The sequence below is a fragment of the Ahaetulla prasina genome, chromosome 7 (genome assembly GCF_028640845.1).
Source record: "Ahaetulla prasina isolate Xishuangbanna chromosome 7, ASM2864084v1, whole genome shotgun sequence".
NCBI classification, from domain to species: domain Eukaryota; kingdom Metazoa; phylum Chordata; class Lepidosauria; order Squamata; family Colubridae; genus Ahaetulla; species Ahaetulla prasina.
In genome coordinates, this window is record NC_080545.1 from 98,314,651 (window position 1) to 98,334,325 (window position 19,675).

General features: G+C 44.4%; 1 protein-coding gene across 1 annotated transcript in view; it reads right to left on the reverse strand.

Annotated features, from left to right (window-relative positions):
- The window catches only part of PLXNA4 (plexin A4), a 703,335-nt gene that overhangs the window by 662,453 nt on the left and 21,207 nt on the right, over nt 1-19,675 (reverse strand). Inside the window, exon 2 of the mRNA XM_058190650.1 lies at nt 17,393-17,463. Coding sequence (XP_058046633.1) covers nt 17,393-17,431 — 39 coding nt within the window. The 5' untranslated portion in view covers nt 17,432-17,463. The remainder of the gene's footprint in view (nt 1-17,392; nt 17,464-19,675) is intronic.

A 19,675-nucleotide genomic window follows, 5' to 3' on the forward strand; every position in this document is an offset into this window, starting at 1 on the left:
TTAGCAGAGTGATGTCCTTCGGGAAAAAACTGTTCTTGTGTCTAGTTGTTCTGGTGTGCAGTGCTCGATAGCATCGTTTTGAGGGTAGGAGTTGAAACAGTTTATGTCCAGGATGTGAGGGATCTGCAAATATTTTCACGGCCCTCTTCTTGATTCATGCAGTATACAGGTCCTCAATGGAAGGCAAGTTGGTAGCAATTATTTTTTCTGCAGTTCTAATGATCCTCTGAAGTCTGTGTTTTTCTTGTTGGGTTGCAGAACCGAACCAGATAGTTATAGAGGTGCAAATGACAGACTCAATAATTCCTCTGTAGAATTGGATCAGCAGCTCCTTGGGCAGTTTGAGCTTACTGAGTTGGCGCAGAAAGAACATTCTTTGTTGTCCTTTTTTAATGATGATTTTGATATTAGCTGTCCATTTGAGATCTTGCGATATGATAGAACCCAGAAATTTGAAGGTTTCTACTGTTGATACTGTGTTGTCAAGTATTGTGAGAGGTGGAAGTATGGAAGCGTTTTTCCTAAAGTCTACCACCATTTCTACAGTTTTGAGTGTGTTCAGTTCCAGATTGTTTTGGTTGCACCACAAGGCTAGTTGTTCGACCTCTCGTCTATATGCGGATTCGTCATTGTCTCGAATGAGACCAATCACTGTTGTGTCATCTGCGAACTTCAGTAGCTTAACAAATGGATCATTGGAGATGCAGTCATTGGTATACAGAGAGAAGAGAAGTGGGGAGAGCACACAGCCTTGGGGGGGCCCTGTGCTAATTGTACAGGTATTTGATGTGATCCATCCATTGCTTCTTGTCTTGCCCTCAGATGCTTTGGAGAATAGGTTGACCCCCCTCGTCTTTGGGGCAGCCCCTCAAATACTGGAAGACTGCTATCATGTCTCCCCTAGTCCTTCTTTTTATTAAACTAGACATACCCAGTTCCTGCAACCGTTCTTCATATGTTTTGGCCTCCAGTCCTCTAAAATCCTCTTCGTTGCTCTTCTCTGCACTCTTTCTAGAGTCTCAACATCTGTTTTATATCAGGGCAACCCAAACTGGATGCAATATTCCAAGTGCGGTCTTACCCAGACATGATAAAATGAAAGGGAAGAGAAGAGAAGGGACGGGAAGAGAAGAGAAGAGAAGAGAAGAGAAGAGAAGAGAAGAGAAGAGAATGGAATGGAAGGGAAGGAAGGAAGGGAAGGAAGGAAGAGAAGAGAAGAGGAAGAGAAGAGAAGAGAAGAGAAGAGAAGAGAAGAGAAGAGAAGAGAAGAGAAGAGAAGAGAAGAGAAGAGAAGAGAAGAGAAGAGAAGAGAAGAGAAGAGAAGAGAAGAGAAGAGAAGAGAAGAGAAGAGAAGAGAAGAGAAGAGAAGAGAAGAGAAGAGAAGAGAAGACTAGAATGGAATGGAATGGAATGGAATGGAAGGGAAGGGAAGGGAAGGGAAGGGAAGGGAAGAGAAGAGAAGAGAAGAGAAGAGAAGAGAAGAGAAGAGAAGAGAAGAGAAGAGAAGAGAAGAGAAGAGAAGAGAAGAGAAGAGAAGATAGAATGGAAGGGAAGGGAAGGGAAGAGAAGAGAGAAGAGAAGAGAAGGGAAGGGAAGGGAAGAGAAGAGAAGAGAAGAGAAGAGAAGAGAAGAGAAGAGAAGAGAAGAGAAGAGAAGAGGTTGACTACCAATAAAGTAGACGTTTCGGACACTATTGGACAGAGGTGGGGAATGATGGCCCCTTTATGACTTGTGGACTTCAACTCCCAGAATACCTGAGCCAGCCTTTTGTGACCTTTTGACATGCTGGCTCAGGAATTCTGGGAGTTGAAGTCCACAAGTCATAAGCGGGCCTTGGTTCCCCACCCCTGCTGTTGGAAGACCTGGAGAACCAGGTCTTGGAAAACATCTACCTATGCGGTCACCAGCAAAAGCTTAGATAGTATATAAGCCCTTCGACTTATATACCGCTTCACAGTGCTTTTACAGTCCTCTCTAAGCGGTTTGCAGAGTCAGCCTCTCGCCCCCAACAATCTGGGTCCTCATTTTACCCACCTCGGAAGGATGGAAGGCTGAGTCAACCTTGAGCCAGTGAAACTCGAACTCTTGGCAGTCGACAGAGTCAGCCTGAAATACTGCATCCTAACCATTGTGCCACCAGGATCCATCCTTCCTTCCTTCCTTCCTTCCTTCCTTCCTTCCTTCCTTCCTTCCTTCCTTCCTTCCTTCCTTCCTTCTCACTTAGCAAGATCACTTAGATTATAAAGCACTTCGTAGTGCTTTCCAGCCCTTTCTAAGCAGTTTACAGAGTCAGCCTCTTGCCCCTAACCATCTGGGTCCTCATTTTACCCATCTCGGAAGGACGGAAGGCTGAGTCAACCTTGAGCCTGTTGAGATTCAAACTGCTAAATTGCAGGCAGCCGGCAGTCAGCAGAAGTAGCCTGCAATACTGCACTCTAACCACCGCGCCACGGCGCCACTAAAGGTTGACACCAACTTGATGGCACGAAGTCCATCAGATTAAGATAAAGTAAATCAGAATAGAGCTGGAAGGGACCTTGGAGGTCTTCTAGTCCAGCCCCCTGCTCAAGCAGGAGACCCTGGTCTATACCATTTCAGACAGGTGACTGTTCAGTCTCTTCTTTAGAACCTCCAGTGAAGTTCTGGTGGCAAGTCGTTCCGCTGATTAATTGTATCTCACTGTCAGGAAATTCCTCCGTAGTTCTAGGTTGCTTCTCTCCTTGATCAGTTTCCATCCGTTGCTTCTTGTCCTGCCTTCAGGGGCTTTTGACAAATAAGTTGACCAAGGAGGAGAAGATGGATAGCAGCTAAGCGGATGGACTTCATTAAAGCAGTTATAAGTTCACCTTTGGAAGGATTCTGGACAAAAATCTATGACGGCCCTTAATCAAGCCATCAATCCATCCGTCAAATAATAACGATTAATTCCACTTTGATGGAATTGTAAAGAGGGGCTAGGTTTTAATTATTTGGAAATAAACTCTTAGGCAGGCCGCGGTGGTTGTTGTGTTTTTTTTTAACATGACTGCTTTCTGCCAATCATACTTGTTTTTACTGCTTTCTCGAAAAGCCACTCCAGCCTACGCATGTCATTATTATTCTATTACTGTTTCTATGCCCAGCAAAGAAACAAAAAGAGAAGAAAAAATAAAATCACAGCTCATATTTTGCAAAGAGTTTTGCAGAACGCAGCCGGAGGTGCCCGGTCGCTCCATACAAGAGGCAATCCTTATGCGCCAGAGCGGTTACGTGGGGATGGTGGTCTTAGAAAATAGAAATAAAGTGTTGAGTTTTTTTTTTATTTGAATTTATATCCCGCCCTTCTCCGAAGACTCGGGGCGGCTTACAGTGTGTAAGGCAATAGTCTTCATCCATTTGTATATTATATACAAAGTCAACTTTTATTGCCCCCAACAATCTGGGTCCTCATTTTACGTACCTTATAAAGGATGGAAGGCTGAGTCAACCTTGGGCCTTGTGGGACTCGAACCTGCAGTAATTGTAATTGCAGGCAGCTGTGTGTTAATAACAGACTGCATTAGCCTGTTGAGCCACTTCCCAGCCCTTGTGCAAATGACTTGTGCAAATGAGGGTGGGGGGGGGGCGACCCAGGAGAAAGCAGGAGGGACTAGCCTAGCCTGGTTGCGGTAAAACCAGACCGGGAAAAGCATTTTTAATCTGATATCTTCCAGATCGGTTGGGTTGTCCAAGTTGAAAAGAGAGAGGCTGACTTTGAGAAAGAATACAGTCTATCTATGCCTCTATCTGTGTGTGCTTGTGTGTGTGTTTCATTGTCACTGGTAGAATGCTGAGCCAAAATTTGTCTTGTGACTTCACAAACCTTTTCTTCCTCTTCCAAAAAAGACTTCTGTTTATTTTCAGGGGTATTGTGAACAAGTGTTGAATCTTTCTTGTCTTCCTTGTTTCCTCCTTCCTTCCCTCTTTCTTTCTTTCTCCTCTCTCCCTCTTGCCCTCCCTCTCGCTCTTCCTCTCACCCTTCCTTCCTTCCTTCCTTCCTTCCTTCCTTCCTTCCTTCCTTCTTCCCCCCTCTCCCTTCCTTCCTTCTTCCCTTCCTTCCTTCTTTTTCCTTCCTTCCTTCTTTTTCCTTCCTTCTTCCCCCTCACCCTTCCTTCCTTCCTTCTTCCCTTCCTTCCTTCTTTTTCCTTCCTTCCTTCCCTCCCTCTCACCCTTCCTTCCTTTCTCCTTCCTTCCTTCTCCCCTCCCTCCTTCTTTCCTTCATTTCTTTCTCCTTCCCGCCCTTTTCTTTTTTCTTCCTTCTTTCTTTCCTTCTTTTTCCTTCTTCTTCTTTCCTTCTTTTTTTTTTTATTTGAATTTATATCCCGCCTTCTCCGAAGACTCAGGGCGGCTTACAGTGTATAAGGCAATAGTCTCATTCTATTTGTATATTTTTTACAAAGTCAACTTATTGCCCCCCCCCAACAATCTGGGTCCCTCCTTCCCTCCTTCCTTCTTCCCTCACTCTTTCTTTCCTTCCTTTCTTCCCTTTTTCTTCTCTTCGACTTTTCCTTTCCCCCTCCCTCCCTCCCTCCCTTCCTCAACTGCAAAACCCATCTAGAGATTCACATTCTTCTCAGGACATTTTGGGGAAGGAAATTCCATGTTCCCCCTTTTCCAAAGTCCCATTTCTGAGGCCGCTTCTCAGCATCATTCGTCATCCAAAACACCCACCATTCTGTCCCAAGCAGAATGATCTCCCCTTGGCCTCTTATACGTGAACAAACCAGAGCTGAGGATCAGATCAATTTAAATCCCCTCCGTTTTGTAACACCTTTCAGCAATTCAAGCCAATTTACCATGGCCAACTCACCATGGTCAACTCACCATGGCCAACTCATCATGGCCAACTCATCATGGCCAATTCACCATGGCCAACTCATCCTGAGGACCAGGTCCATGTTAGTGAGGGCAGAAGGTGGCAGATGGAGAATTCGCCCCCTGTTGTGTTTGCAACTGAGCGTTCATGCCTCTGTATTTCTTTTGTCGCAAACAAAACAAAAACGATATTTTCCTGGAAGCAAGTATTATCTCTCCCCTTGGACGAGGGTCCTTGTCCTCTAATGGCTGAGAGAGCTGGGAGATGGATGGCAGCTTCAAAGCTCCTTCTTTTTTTTTTTAATATTGTGATTTGATTTTCAAAGGTGGCTTATAAAGCGCGCTGATTATTCTTTTATCTCCTGCCTCTTGCACGCGGCCATTTGTTTTCATTCACAGAAATGAATGCCAGGTGGGGAAAAAAGCCGAGCAGTAATAAACACTCAGCAGACTGACAAGGCAAAAAAAAAAAAAAAGGCAGGGGAAACTCAGAAATACAATGAATGGAATGATTCACCTTCCCCAGGCAGCTGCTGTACAGAAAAAGCCAGGTTATTCAATGTCTGCTCTCTATGCCTTGCAGAAGGGAGCTTGGCCGGTTGATAGCCGCCCCTCACCCGGCCCAGCCTGGTAAATGTTCGGTGAGAAAAGGCAATCTGGGTCCAATGTGGGCGGATCTATGACAATTTGTCATGGCCAACTCACCACAGCCAACTCACCACAGCCAACTCAGCACAACCAACTTGCTGTAGCCAACTCAACATGGCCAACTCATCATGGCCAACTCAGCACAACCAACTCATGACCAACTCACCAAGGCCATCTCACCATGACCAACTCACTAAGGCCAACTCACCACGACCAACTCACCACAGCGAACTCATCATGGCCAATTCATCACAGCCAACTCATCATGGCCAACTCACCACTGCCGTCTCATCATGGCCAACTCACCAAGGCCAACTCATCACGGCCAACTCACCACAACCAACTCACCACAGCAAACTCATCATGGCCAACTCACCATTGCCATCTCATCATGGCCATCTCACCATGACCAGCTTACTAAGGCTAACTCACCACAGTAAACTCATCATGGCCAATTCATCAAGGTCATCTCATCATGGCCAACTCATCACGGCCAACTCACCACGACCAAGTTACCAGGGCCAACTCATCACGGCCAACTCATCATGGCCAACTCACCATGGCCAACTCTCCATAGCAAAATTGCCGTGGCCAATTCACCGCAGCCAATTCACAATAGCCAAGTTGCTGCCAGCCAACTCATAGTGGTACAATTATAATAATAAACAAATTGTATTTATTTACTACTACATTTATAACATACTGAGCTGGGACAGTTTACCAACACTAAAAGTGGTTTGCCATTGGGGTTTTTTTATGGAAGTTTTTTTGAACCTCCCAATCTTTCTCTCTGGGATTTCTTGGTGGTCTCCCATCTGCATGGTAACCAGATAAGTAGTCCTAAAAAAGTTAGCCAGGGACCATAACCTAGACAGGACCTGTGCACACAGTTGATCAAACATGCCAGTTTCTCAGAAGCCAAGCTGGGAAGTGTAAATATATTTCTTCCCACACTATCTTATCTTTGCCTTTTCTTGCCAAGAAAATTATAAGCTGCAATCCCACACTACTTGCCTTTTATAAGACTCCTGCTGAGATTTCATAAAACATTCCTGGAATTGAAATTATGGTTAAAATCTAATTGTAACACAGGTTCTGTTTGTTTTGCTTTTATTTACTATATGTCATTATTTAATTATACACCAATCATAAACCAGTTTGATCTAGTGGTTAAGAAGTTGGTTTAGAAACCAGGAGACAGTGAGTTCTAGTCCCACCTTTAGCATGGAAGCAGGCTGAGTGACTTTGGGCCAATCACCAGGAGACGGTGAGTTCTAGTCCCACCTATGGCATAATGTAGATTATTTGACTTTGGGGCTGTCCCTCTCTCTCTCAGGCAAACCCACCTCACAGAAAGAGGAAGAGGCAGGAGGATTAGATATGTTCACGGCCTTAAGTTACTTATAAAGTAATAATGGCAGGATAAAAATCCATTGATCTATTAGATTTTGATCCCAGCTTTATTGCTTCCTAAGTAATGGATTTGTTGGGGTTGAACTAGAAAACCTTCAAGGTCCCTTCCAACATCATCATTCTACAATTCTGTGAATCTAAGTGGCTTTTTGGGATACAGAAGTGAGAAGTAGGTGGGAAAAAATGCTTGGAAGTTGATTCTAACATTCATTCGGCTGCCACTGTTTGCTTGAGACTTCTTCTCCGGTGAAGCGCATGACGGATGCCACCCCCCTGGTGTATATGTTACTGTCAATGTGTGAAATTAGGCATTTTATAGAGAATGCCTGGGAAATTTATAGAATGCCAAAAATTGGATGTCAATGTATGAGATGCTTAATATTTCATACATTTCCTAGGCATTCAATGCAATGTGAAAAGACAAACCAGCAAAAAATAGAATGGAATGAATAGAATAGAATAGAATAGAATAGAATAGAATAGAATAGAATAGAATAGAATAGGGAATGGGATGCGATGCGATGGAATAGAATAGAATAGAATAGAATAGAATAGAATAGAATAGAGTAGGGTAGGGTAGGGTAGGGTAGGGTAGGATAGGGTAGGGTAGAATAGGGTAGGGTAGGGTAGGGTAGGGTAGGGTAGGACAGGACAGGACAGGACAGGACAGGACAGGACAGGACAGAATAGAATAGAATAGGGGATGGGATGGGATGGGATGGGATAAGGAATAGAATAGAATAGAATAGAATAGAATAGAATAGAATAGAATAGAATAGAATAGAATAGAATAGAATAGAGTAGGGTAGGGTAGGGTAGGGTAGGGTAGGGTAGGGTAGGGTAGGGTAGGGTAGGGTAGGGTAGGATATGACAGAACAGAACAGAACAGAACAGAACAAGGAATTTATCTCCAATGTAAAGTACTCCTGCTAAAATGCCACTCTAGCCTTCTTTGTGGTAACAGGTAGTTCAGTGTTGGTCTTTTTCTCTTGTTGTTGTTCTTTTCGGTAAGAAAGTCCTGTACTTTATTTTGTATTTCTTATTTCATTTCATAGAGGCCTTTTCAACCCTACCTGTAATCATAACCCTAACCCTTTTCATGACACCATTGCCGCATGGGTTCTTGTCATTCTGCCTGATGCCTAGGAGGCATTATATACAGTACAGTGCCTAGGGAAAGTGTATATTAAGCATGTTAAAAATAACACAGGCATGTCATGCTTTGCCTAAAAACGCCGATCATTCTATAGATTTCCGAGTCTTTCTATACAATGCCGCTGTTCGCCCCTTGCCGGAAACCGATATATTAAAAGAGAGAAGGCACCCACCTCCGCAAGGCCAAAACCTCGCTAGCTGCTCCTTATAACCTCTGAAATACTCGCACAACATCCCAGCACCAATCGGTCTGATCGTGGAATGCAATTGAAGATGCAACAAATGAAATCCCTTTATTTTGCGCTGGACAGAACGTGGGCAAGAGGCTGTGGAAGAACGTTACAGGCAGTCAGATTAACGGATGAATAGAGTGGGAAGGGTCCTTGTAGGTCATCTAGTCCAACCCCCCACCCAAGCAGGAGACCCTACATCATTACTGACAGAGGGCAGTCCAGTCTCTTCTTGAAAGTCTCCAGGGATGAAGCTCCCACAACTTCTGAAGGCAACTTCTGTTCCATGGGTGGATTCTTCTCACTGTCAGAAAAATTCTCCTTATTTCCAGGTTGAATCTCTCCTTGGTCATTTTCCATCCATTATTCCTTGTCCTGCCTTCAGGTGCCTTGGAAAATAGCTTGATCCCCTCATCTCTGTGGCAGCCCCTCAAATATTGGAAGACTGCTATCATGTCTCCCCTGGTCCTTCTCTTCACTAGACCAGCCATGCCCAGTTCCTGCAGCTGTTCATCGTATGTTTTAGCCTCCGGTCCCTTCATCATCCTGGTTGCTCTTCTCTGCACTCTTTCTAGAGTCTCAACATCTCTTTTTATAGTGTGGTGACCAAAACTGGATGCAGGACTCTAAACATGGTCTTACTAAGGCTTTATAGAGTGGTATTAGTACCTCCTTTGATCTTGATTCTATCCCTCTGTTAATGCAGTTTAGGATTGCATCGGCTTTTTTGGCCGCCGCCACACACCACTACCTCATATTTAGTCCTCAACTTACAGTCACCTGAGCCCAAAATGTGTATTGCTAAATGAGACATTTGTTAAGTGAGTTTTGCCCAGTGGTGAAAGCCAATTATTTTTACTACCGGTTCTGTGGGTGTGGCTTGGGGGGGGCGTGGCAGGGGAAGGATACTGCAAAATCTCCATTCCCACCTTACTTTGGGGCCAGCCAGAGGTGGTATTTGTCGGTTCTCCAAACTGCTCAAAATTTCCGCTACCGGTTTCTCCAGAACCCGTCAAAACCTGCTGGATTTCTAGTTTTGCCCCGTTTTTACAACCTTTCTTGCCACAGCTGTGAAATGAATTCCTGCAGGTGTTAAATTATTAACTGGGCTGAATCTGGCTTGCTCGTCAAAAGGTCGCAAAAGGGGTTCACGTGACCCCGGGACACTGCAACCGTCATAAATACGAGACAGTTACCAAGTGTCTGAATTTTAAGCGCGTGAATCACAGAGGCGCTGCAACAGTCGTAAGTGTGGGGAAAGGTCATAACTCGCTTTTTTCCAGTGCCGTTATAACTTTGAACGGTCGCTAAGTGGACTCTTTTAAGTCGAGGACTCTTTGTGTAGAATGATTCTTGCAAAACTGCTCTTTTTCTCCGTCCCTTTCAAGTTCACCCTTATTTGGGTTTTTTTTTTAATTCCAAGCTTCCAAGACCCTTAAACACGATCCCTTCCAAGTCCGTCTTGCAAAACACATTGCTAACAAAAGAGGGACTAGCGGCTTAATTGTTTCCAGCTTTCTTTTTTTTCTTCTTCTTTTTTTACTTCAGTGGGCAACGTTGCCCAGGTCTCTCAAGCATCCTGGCATGGGATGTTGATAAAAACCAGATTTTCTTGCTAAAAAAATCAGGCATGGATGGAGAGTAAATAATATACAATTGCAGAGCTGGGCTTTCCTGCCAACGGCTTCAAAACCAACACTGCGGCGCCACCTGGAGGTGGCCAAAAATTCAGCATTCCCAAAAATGGGAAGAGGAATAGGAAGAGAGAAAGGCCCTTGTTATCCTTTTTTTTATTTTTATTTTATTTTTTTTATTTTGTCACAACAATATATGTAACTATCATACAGATAGGTTATATAGTATATAAAGGTATAAGCATATATATAGGAAGAAGAAAAGAAAAACAATAGGACAGGAACGGTAGGCACGTTTGTGCGCTTATGCACGCCCCTTATGGTCCTCTTAGGAATGGGGTGAGGTCAATAGTAGAGAGTTTTTGGTTAAAGCTTTTGGGATTTTGGGAAGAGACCACAGAGTCAGGTAAAGTGTTCCAAGCACTGATGATTCTGTTACAGAAGTCATCTTTTCTGCAATCTAGATTAAAGCGGTTGACATTAAGTTTAAATCTATTGGTTGCTCTTGTATTATTGCAATTAAAGCTGAAGTAGTCTTTAACAGGAAGGACATTACAATAGATGATTCTGTGAGTTAAGCTTAGGTCTTCTCGAAGGCGACGGAGTTCCAAGTTTTCCAAGCCCAGGATTTCAAGTCTAGTGGGATAAGGTATTTTGTTGTTTTCAGAGGAATGGAGAACTCTTCTTGTAAAATATTTCTGGACACGCTCAATTGTATTGATGTCAGAGATGTGGTGAGGGTTCCAAACAGGTGAGCTGTATTCTAGAATTGGTCTAGCAAATGTTTTATATGCTCTGGTTAGTAGTGTAGAGTTTTTGGAAAAGAAGCTACGCAAGATTAGGTTTACAACTCTTAGAGCCTTTTTTGCTATGTATTTGCTATGTATCCTTCCTTGCTTCCTTTCCAGCCAAATCTGGGCTTGGAAAAACTGTTTGAAAGGGAATCTTCTTGGAGCCCGGAAAATGCTGGGGACCGAAAGAGGGGAGGAATCTTCTGCTGAAGGACCAACGTTGACAGAAGATTCGACGAGCTGACCGAAGGTCTGGTCTGGTGGCATCTTGAAAGCGTCTGTATTTAATAACAGAATAATAATAATAAGAGAATAATAATAGAACAACACAGTTGGAAGGAACTTTGGAGGTCTTTTAGTCCAGGGGTCTTCAACCTTGGCAACTTTAAGACTTGTGGACTTCAACTCTCAGAGTTCCTCAGCCAACTTTGTTGGCTGAGGAACTCTGGGAGTTGAAGTCCACAAGTCTTAAGGTTGCCAAAGTTGGAGGCCCATTGTTCTAATCTAACCTCTGGTCAAGCAGGAGACCCTATACCATTCCAGGCAAACGATTGTCCAATCTCTTCTTAAAAGTCTCCAGTGTTGGAGAATTCACAACTTCTGGAGGCAAGTTGTCCCACTGATGAATTGTTTTCATTGTCAGGAAATGTCTCCTTACTTCTAGTTTATGTCTATGGAGTTCTAGGTCTGTTTAGTTCTAGGCTGGTTCTCTCCTTGATTGGTTTCCATCCATTGCTTCTTCGCAGGCCTTGGGGTGCTTTGGCAATCACCTTTCGTGGACAACTGGAGATCTTTCAGTAGATGGAATAGACTTCGTTCCCAAAATTCCCAAGTCACTGGAAGTACCGCTGAGAATTCTGGGAGGAGGAAATAAGGAGGTCACTTATAGATAAGGAGGTCTCCTTATTTATAAGGAGGTCTCCTTATCTCCTTATAGATAAGGAGACAAGGAGGTCACTTATCTTGAGGGTAGATATGTTCATCTTTTTTTAAAAAAATATTACCGGTAAGTTTTGGTTACTAACAGATCTTGTGAGAATGCCCTACTCAATTGTCCAGATCAACCATCTCCAGATGTTTCTCAGCTTTGGCAACTTGAAGACGTGTGTCAGGTTTAATTCCAACAACACTGGGTGGGGAATTCTGAGACCTGAAGTCCACAAGTCTTCAAGTTGAGAGACACTGGATGTACAACTCCTGTTGTTGTTGTTGTTAGTTGCAAAGTCGTGTCCGACCCATCGCAACCCCATGGACAACGTTCCTCCAGGCCTTCCTGTCCTCTACCATCCTCTGGAGTCCATTTAAGCTCACGCCGACTGCTTCAGTGACTCCATCCAGCCACCTCATTCTCTGCCGTCTCCTTCTTCTTTCCCAGCATTCAGCTCTTCTCCAGTGAGTCCTTCCTTTTGATAAGATGGCTAAAGTATTTGAGTTTCGTCTTCAGGATATGGCCTTTTAAAGCAGTGGTCTCCAACCTCGGCAACTTTAAGACTTTGCTGGCTGAGGAATTCTGGGAGTTGAAGTCCACAAGTCTTAAAGGTTGCCAGGGTTGGAGACCACTGTTCTAAAGAGCAGTCAAGATTGAGTACATCTCCTAGATAAAGCTAAGTATTGCGTAAGTACCACCCAATGGTTGAGCCAGTGTTTTTTAGACTTGGCAACGGTGGACTTCAGTTCCCAGAATCCCCCAGGCTGTACTGCTGGTTGCCTCGGTCTCCATTTGCTTTTGGTCAGAGTCGGGACCTGGGTAACTCAGCCAGATTAGGCTTTATGGTAGCAGGTTGTCGTGTCCCACTCCTCCTCTGACGGCCGGGTCTGGGAAGTCTGTATCAAGCGTGGCCACGAAGCCTCTGCAGCTTTGCCAAATTCCTGTCAGAGTTCTCAGGGCAGGCAGGAATCCAAGGTGTGACTTCAGCAACCAGATGAGACTTTGCTTGACTCAAGGAATGCCAAAAAGCAGATCCTTTATATAGGCCATGGGGTGTGGCTCCATGACTCAGCACTTATCCAGGCCTGCCCCTCCCTTCCTTTTGCTGACGTCGCCTCTCCATTCTCCGGAAGCGGGGATCTGTCCACTGTGTCTTTTCATCCTCCTGCTCTGCTGCCGGCAATTCTAGCTCGTGGCTGGCTTCGTGCTCACACACTGTAGGAGGGAGGTTTGTTTGCTCATTCTGTCTGGGCATGGTGCCAGGGCTGGGGGCTGGAGGCATGCCAGGCCATTCTTCTTCACTATCAGTCTCTGGCTCAGATAGCAGGAGATGGGAGGGGCCCGGCTGAGGAGAGGAGGGCGGGCGAGGCACAACACAGGTGAACTGTTGCTCTATCACAGGGATCTGCAAACTTGGCTCTTTTAAGACTTGTGGACTTCAATTCCCAGAGTTCCTCAGCCAGAGGAATTCTGGGAGTTGAAGTCCACAACTCTTAAAAGAGCCAAGTTTGCAGACTCCTGTTCTATCAGATCTGTTCTATTCCATTGTTTCGCAACCTTGGCAATTCTAAGAGGTGTGGACTTCAATTCCCAGAATTCCCCAGCCAGTATAACTCTTAAAGTCGCTAAGGCTGAGGAAGATAGGCTCTGTGTGGATACCACCTGGCATGAGATGTTAGCGATATAGCTCTAATCAGGAAGATCTATGTGATGTTCCACAAATGCTCATCAGCCAGAAACAGTTATCATTACCATTACCATCATGTCATCACGGCAGTTAGCACACAGGGGAAATTAAATTATCAGATTTGATTGAGAGTGGATTTGCAAAGATGCCAGAGCAATCAAGAGACATTTTGCACTATGATAACCCCACGCTCTGATGGGCATCTATCTATCTATCTATCTATCTATCTATCTATCTATCTATCTATCTATCTATCTATCTATCTATCTCTATCTCTATCTCTATCTCTATTTCTATCTATCTTATCTCTTATGTCTCTCTCTCTTTATCTATTTGAATAAGTATCTGTCTGTTTCTATTGGTTATTTATTTTAATTATATATTATCTATCTATCTCTTTCATTTATCTATCTTTAATATTTATCTGGATATTATCTACCTAGCATCTATCTCTATATCTTTCTATCATCTCCTACCTCTCTTTATCTGTATCTATCTACAGTATATCTAAGGGATGCAGTGGCTCAGGGGCTAAGACGTTGAGCTTGTCGATCGAAAGGTCGGCAGCTCAGCGGTTCGAATCCCTAGTCCTGCCGTGTAACGGGGTGAGCTCCCCTTACTTGTCCCAGCTTCTGCCAACCTAGCAGTTTCGAAAGCACGTAAAAATGTAAGTAGAAAAAATAGGGACCACCTTTGGTGGGAAGGTAACAGCGTTCTGTGCGCCTTTGGCGTTGAGTCATGCTGGCCACATGACCATGGAGACGTCTTCGGACAGCGCTGGCTCTTCAGCTTTGAAACGGAGATGAGCACTGCCCCCTAGAGTCGGGAATGATTAGCGCATATGTGCAAGGGGAACCTTTACCTTTACAGTATATCTATCTGTATCTATCTACTGTATCTATCTATCTATCATCTATATCTATCTATCACTATCTCTATGATCTCTTATCTCTTATGTCTTTATCTATTTGAATAAGTGTCTGTTTCTATCTGTTATTTATTTTAATATATAATTTTATTTATTTATATATAATAAAATCTATCTCTTTCTGTTATCTATCTTTAATATTTATCTGTCTATTATCTATATAGTATCTATCTCTATATCTATCATCTCTTATCTCTCTTTATGTATTTGTATCTATCAACAGCGTATATCTATCTATCTATCTATCTATCTATCTATCTATCTATCTATCTATCTATCTATCTTTTGTTTATTTTATATATATTATCTATCTCTTTCTGTTATTTGTCTTTAGTATTTATCTGTCTCTGTTATCTATCTAGCATCTATCCACAGTTATCTAGCTATATAGCTATCTATCATCTATCCAGCATCTAGCTAGCTAGCTATCTCTATTATCTAGCTATTATCTATCATCTAAAAATTACTTTGAGAAGACTAGATAGAGGAGCCTATCAACTCAAGACTTAGATAATGTGGTTCTTTTTAATATATAATTATTATCGAAGAAAAAATCCTGCAGGATTAAAAATCACAATAGCACAAAAGGAAAGTTAGAAAAAAGAAAAAGATATGAAAGGATCAGAGAAACAGTGAAAAATAATCAATGAAGGAGAAAAAAGAAAAATAATAATATTCACAGAAGGAGCTTCCAATCTGTTACAAGCATGGCAAAACTCTGTTTCTGTTCTCCCATACCACATATCTTGGTTTCACAATCAACAACCATATTTCATCCATTAATCCCCAAATCATCAGGGGGCTTTTTTTTTGTCCAATTTTGGCAAAAAGTCCATAAAGGGTTTCCAGCTCTGTTATAAAAGTAGTTCTCCATCCTTCTCTAATGAAACGGGTCAATTTCTGCAAATTCTCCCATTTTCACAGTCCACACCTCAACTGTGGATATTTCAGCATTTTTCCATCTTCGATCATCTTTGAAGTAGATTTGGAAAATTGGAGTTCATCGTCACACAGTGTTGGGGCTCAAAGGATTAAACTTAGCTTGTGGGTGATACCCTAAGGACTGCACTCCCCCAAAACTGTGACAAAGGAGTGGCAGGACCCAGAGGCAAAATAAAATGGGATTTAATTTAATTTAACTTAAATTCATTATGCACAGAATACGATTACTTCCCGTGTATCTGAAAAAAGTCACTGGTTGCATCTTTTCAATAGAGAGAGAACAAGAAGGAGCAAAACCTTGATGAAGGTATCTTTTCTTTTATGTACACTGAGAGCATCTGCACCAAGACAAATTCCTTGTGTGTCCAATCACACTTGGCCAATAAAAAATTCTATTCTATTCTATTCTAAAATGCACAGAAGAAGAAAAAAACGAAGAAAACAAATATTATTCTTTTCCTCTTTGATTTGTTTGAGATGTGGAATGATCTCCGGATTTTCAAATATTTGCCTAAATGCCCTTCGTTGTTCGATATTTAGGCTTTGAACACAGAATTTGTTCCCTTGGTACCACTTCTGACATTTTTTTCTACCTTGGCTGCTGCTAACTTCGGTTTTTTAATTGTTAAATCTTGTTTTATGAATACTGTCAGCTTGCCTGAAAGACAGTATTCCTGGCTGCAGCGGAGAGTTGGCTGCAATTGAATATACAGGTAGACCTTAACTTACGACCGCAATGGAGCCCCAAAATTTATGTTGCTAAGTGAGACGCTTGTTAAGTGAGTTTAGCCCCATTTTACGACCTTCCTTGCCACAGTTGCCAAACGAGTAACTGCAGTTGTTAAATTAATAGCATGGTCGTTCAGTGAATCTGGCTTTCCCGTGGACTTTGCTTGTGAGAAGGTCGCACAAGGGGGTCACGTGACCTCCCTCCCCCCAGGACACCCAAGCGTCAAAAATATGAGTTGGATGCCAAGCATCCGAATGTAAATTTTATGCCTAAAGGAGGACTAGAACTCACTGTCACCTGGTTATTGGCCCATAGTCACCCAGCCGGCTTTTGTGCCTAAGGCGGGACTAGAACTCCCAGTCTCCTGGTGATTGGCCCAAAATCACCCAGCTGGCTTTTGTGGCTAAGACGGGACTAGAACTCCCAGTCTCCTGGTGATTGACCCAAAGTCACCCAGCTGGCTTTTGTGCCTAATGCGGGACTAGAACTCCCAGTCTCCTGGTGATTGACCCAAAGTCACCCAGCTGGCTTTTGTGCCTAATGCAGGACTAGAACTCCCAGTCTCCTGGTGATTACCCAAAGTCACCCAGCTGGCTTTTGTGCCTAAGGCAGGACTAGAACTCCCAGTCTCTTGGTGATTGACCCAAAGTCACCCAGCTGGCTTTTGTGCCTTAAGGCAGGACTAGAACTCACAGCCTCCCAGTTTTTAGCCCGGTGCCTTAACTACTAGAACCGTGATGGCGAACCTATGGCACGCTTGGCAGAGGTGGCGCACAGCACCCTCTCTGTGGGCTCGCAAGCCGTCGTCCCAGTTCAGCTCTGCCATGCATGCACGCACGCCTCCCGCTGGCCAACTGGTCTTCAGATCTCTGCCATGCATGCGTGGGGGCGAGCTGCATGTGGGGGGCACACACGCATATGCGGGGGCCACATGCAGGGGTGCATGTGCAGGGCCATGTGTGCATTGCATTTGGGGGGTTTGGGCACACGTTTTGCACATTCTCACGCTCGTGCACATACTTTGGGCGCTCAGTCCGAAAAAGATTAGCCATTACTGCACTAGATCAAACTGGCTTCCCCCTTACAATTTCCATTGTCAGTTAAGACCAGATAGGATTGCATTGTGAGTGTAGGATTCCTATATTCCCTATAAATAGGCCATGGGGTGGATCTACTGCTTCCCGAAGGAGATCTACGGAAAAGGTAAGTAGACCAAGTCATGATGAGGCGAGGGGGAGAAGGCTCAAGGCCTGCGGGAACCTAGTGGGGCAGGATGGGGGCATAGGATAGAAGGGGGCTGCTGTAGCATCCTTGCGGTGAGTCACAAAGGTGTGTGGTTTGCTGAGTAACAAGAAGCCCTCGTCTTACAGTGGTGGGATTCAACCGATGCGACAACCGGTTCACTGAGCACACGCGCACCAAATACACGCCCCACGCGCGCACATTGCATTTGAAAACCGCTCTAAAACTTACCTTGTACTGCAGCCCCAGTGAGTAAAACAGCTGAGCCATGGCAATCTGCTCTGCTGTGCCTATCAGCTGGGCTTCAAACAAAGGAAATATAGGTTGTTATAGCCCAGGGGCGGGCGGGCAGGCCCAGCTGATCGTCGGAGCAAACCGGTTTGCTCTCAGCTGATCATCAGAGTACCAGTTCACCCATACCGATCCGAACCAGCTGAATCCCACCTGTTGTGACTCGTCCTCCCTCCTCTCCTCAGCCGGGCCCCTCCCGTCTCCAACCGGGCCTTTTATCAGACTCCAAGTCTGATAATGAAGATGAACGGTCTGTCATGACTCCAGCCCCCGGCCCTGGCCCCATGCCCAGAGAAGATGCCAAGAGTGGGAGGACAAGCCCGATAAACCTCACTCATACAGCATGTGCTCCTTTGGCTCAGCCTTCAGAGCAGGAAGCCAGCCAGGTAGTGGAATTACCCGGGCCTACTCCCTCTTAACCCTCCCTTTCCCAGAAGCTGCCAGCAGATCCAGCTGAAGACAATTCAAAGTGGGAGGACCCTCACTTCCGGAGATCTGAGAGGCGACGCCAGCAGAAGGAAGGGTGGGGCAGGCCTGGATAAATGCTGAGTCATGGAGCCACACCCCACAGCCTATATAAAGGACCTGCTTTTGGCATTCCAATCTTGAGTCAAGCAAAGTCTTATCGAGTTTGCTGATACCGGACCCTATCACTGGTCACAACTTGGACTCCTGCCTGCCCTGAGAAACCTCGGAGGAACTTGGCAAGCTGCAAAGGCTTTGTTGCCAAGTTTGTTACGGACTTCCTTGACTTGTTCGGCGGAGTGGGGAGTGGGACACGACACCACCCCTGTTTACAACCATTCATTTAGTGACTATTCGAAATCAGAATTGCACTGGTGTTCACACTTATGACCATTACAGCTTCCAGGATCAAAATTCAGATTGCTTGGCAACTGTCTTGCATTTATGACCGTTGCATTGTCCTGCGGTCAAGTGACCAGCAAATGCCACCTTGCCTCCTGGTTTCCAACAAGCAAAGTCATGCGGGGTGGGAAGAGCTGTGGTTCACTTAACGACTGTGTGATTCACTTAACATCCCTGGCCAAATTGATCTGAAATCGGGTACCGTTCACTTAGCAGCCCTCTTTTTTAGCCACGCCTAATTGTGGTCATAAGCCAAGGACCACCTACGCCGATCCTGTATAGTTCTGTAAAATCTGTTCTAAAAATTTGTCTCCTATAAGTACGCAGCAAGACTGGAAAAAAACCCTGTCACCTCCCTCACCCCCCACCCCAAATTTGCAAGTCCTCCAAATACAACAGTTCATTTAGTGCCCATTCAAAGTCACCATGGCATGGGGAAAAAAAGGGACTTATGACCATTTTTCGCACTTACGACTGTTGCAACATCCCCACAGTCGTGTCATCAAAATTCAGACGCTTGGCAACCGACTCATACTTATGACCTTTGCTATGAACCCCCCCCCAAGGTCACATGGTCCCCTTTTGCGACCATCTGTCAATGGGGGAAGCCACTTAACAACCAAGTTACTAACTTACCAACTATTTGATAAGTTAGTTGTTAGTCACCGAACAACGTGTGCAAGGAAGGGCGTAAAACGGGGCAAAACTCCCTGGACAAATGTCTCACTTAGCAACAGAAAATTTGGGCTCATTTGTGGTCGTACGTCGAGGACTCCCTAACACACACTGTGATAAACAACACACAAAAGCTGATAACAGGCTTAAAATTGTTCCTAAGAACATCCTGGGGGGGGGTGGAAAGGGAGAAAAATCCAAGCCCCGCCCACTGAGCCATTGCCCCGCCCACCGGGAAACCCCCAGCCGCCACTTAGCGAGAATCAAATGCGATGAAAGGTTATCCATTATAGGCAAATCAAAGCCGCACAAACGAGAACCGGGTTCAAGTGCTTTCGATGGGCTGTTTTCGTTCTTGTTAGGGAAGATTAAACAAAAGATATTAATGGGATCTGCGTCTTTTATCCTGCTGCTTCAAACCTTCGATTCATTAAGGAGAAAAAAAATCCGTATCATTAGCTATCTCAGAAAAATGAAAGCCCTTTTTTTCCCCCCGATTCTTGCTTACATATACATATATATTATATACAGATACTCAGTGGTCTAGTGGTTAAGGTGGTGGCCTAGAGACCTGGAGATGGTGAGTTCTAGTCCCGTCTTAGGTATCAAAGCCAGTTGGGTGATTTGGGGCCAATCACCAGGAGATGGAGAGTTCTAGTCCTACCTTAGGCATGAAAGCCA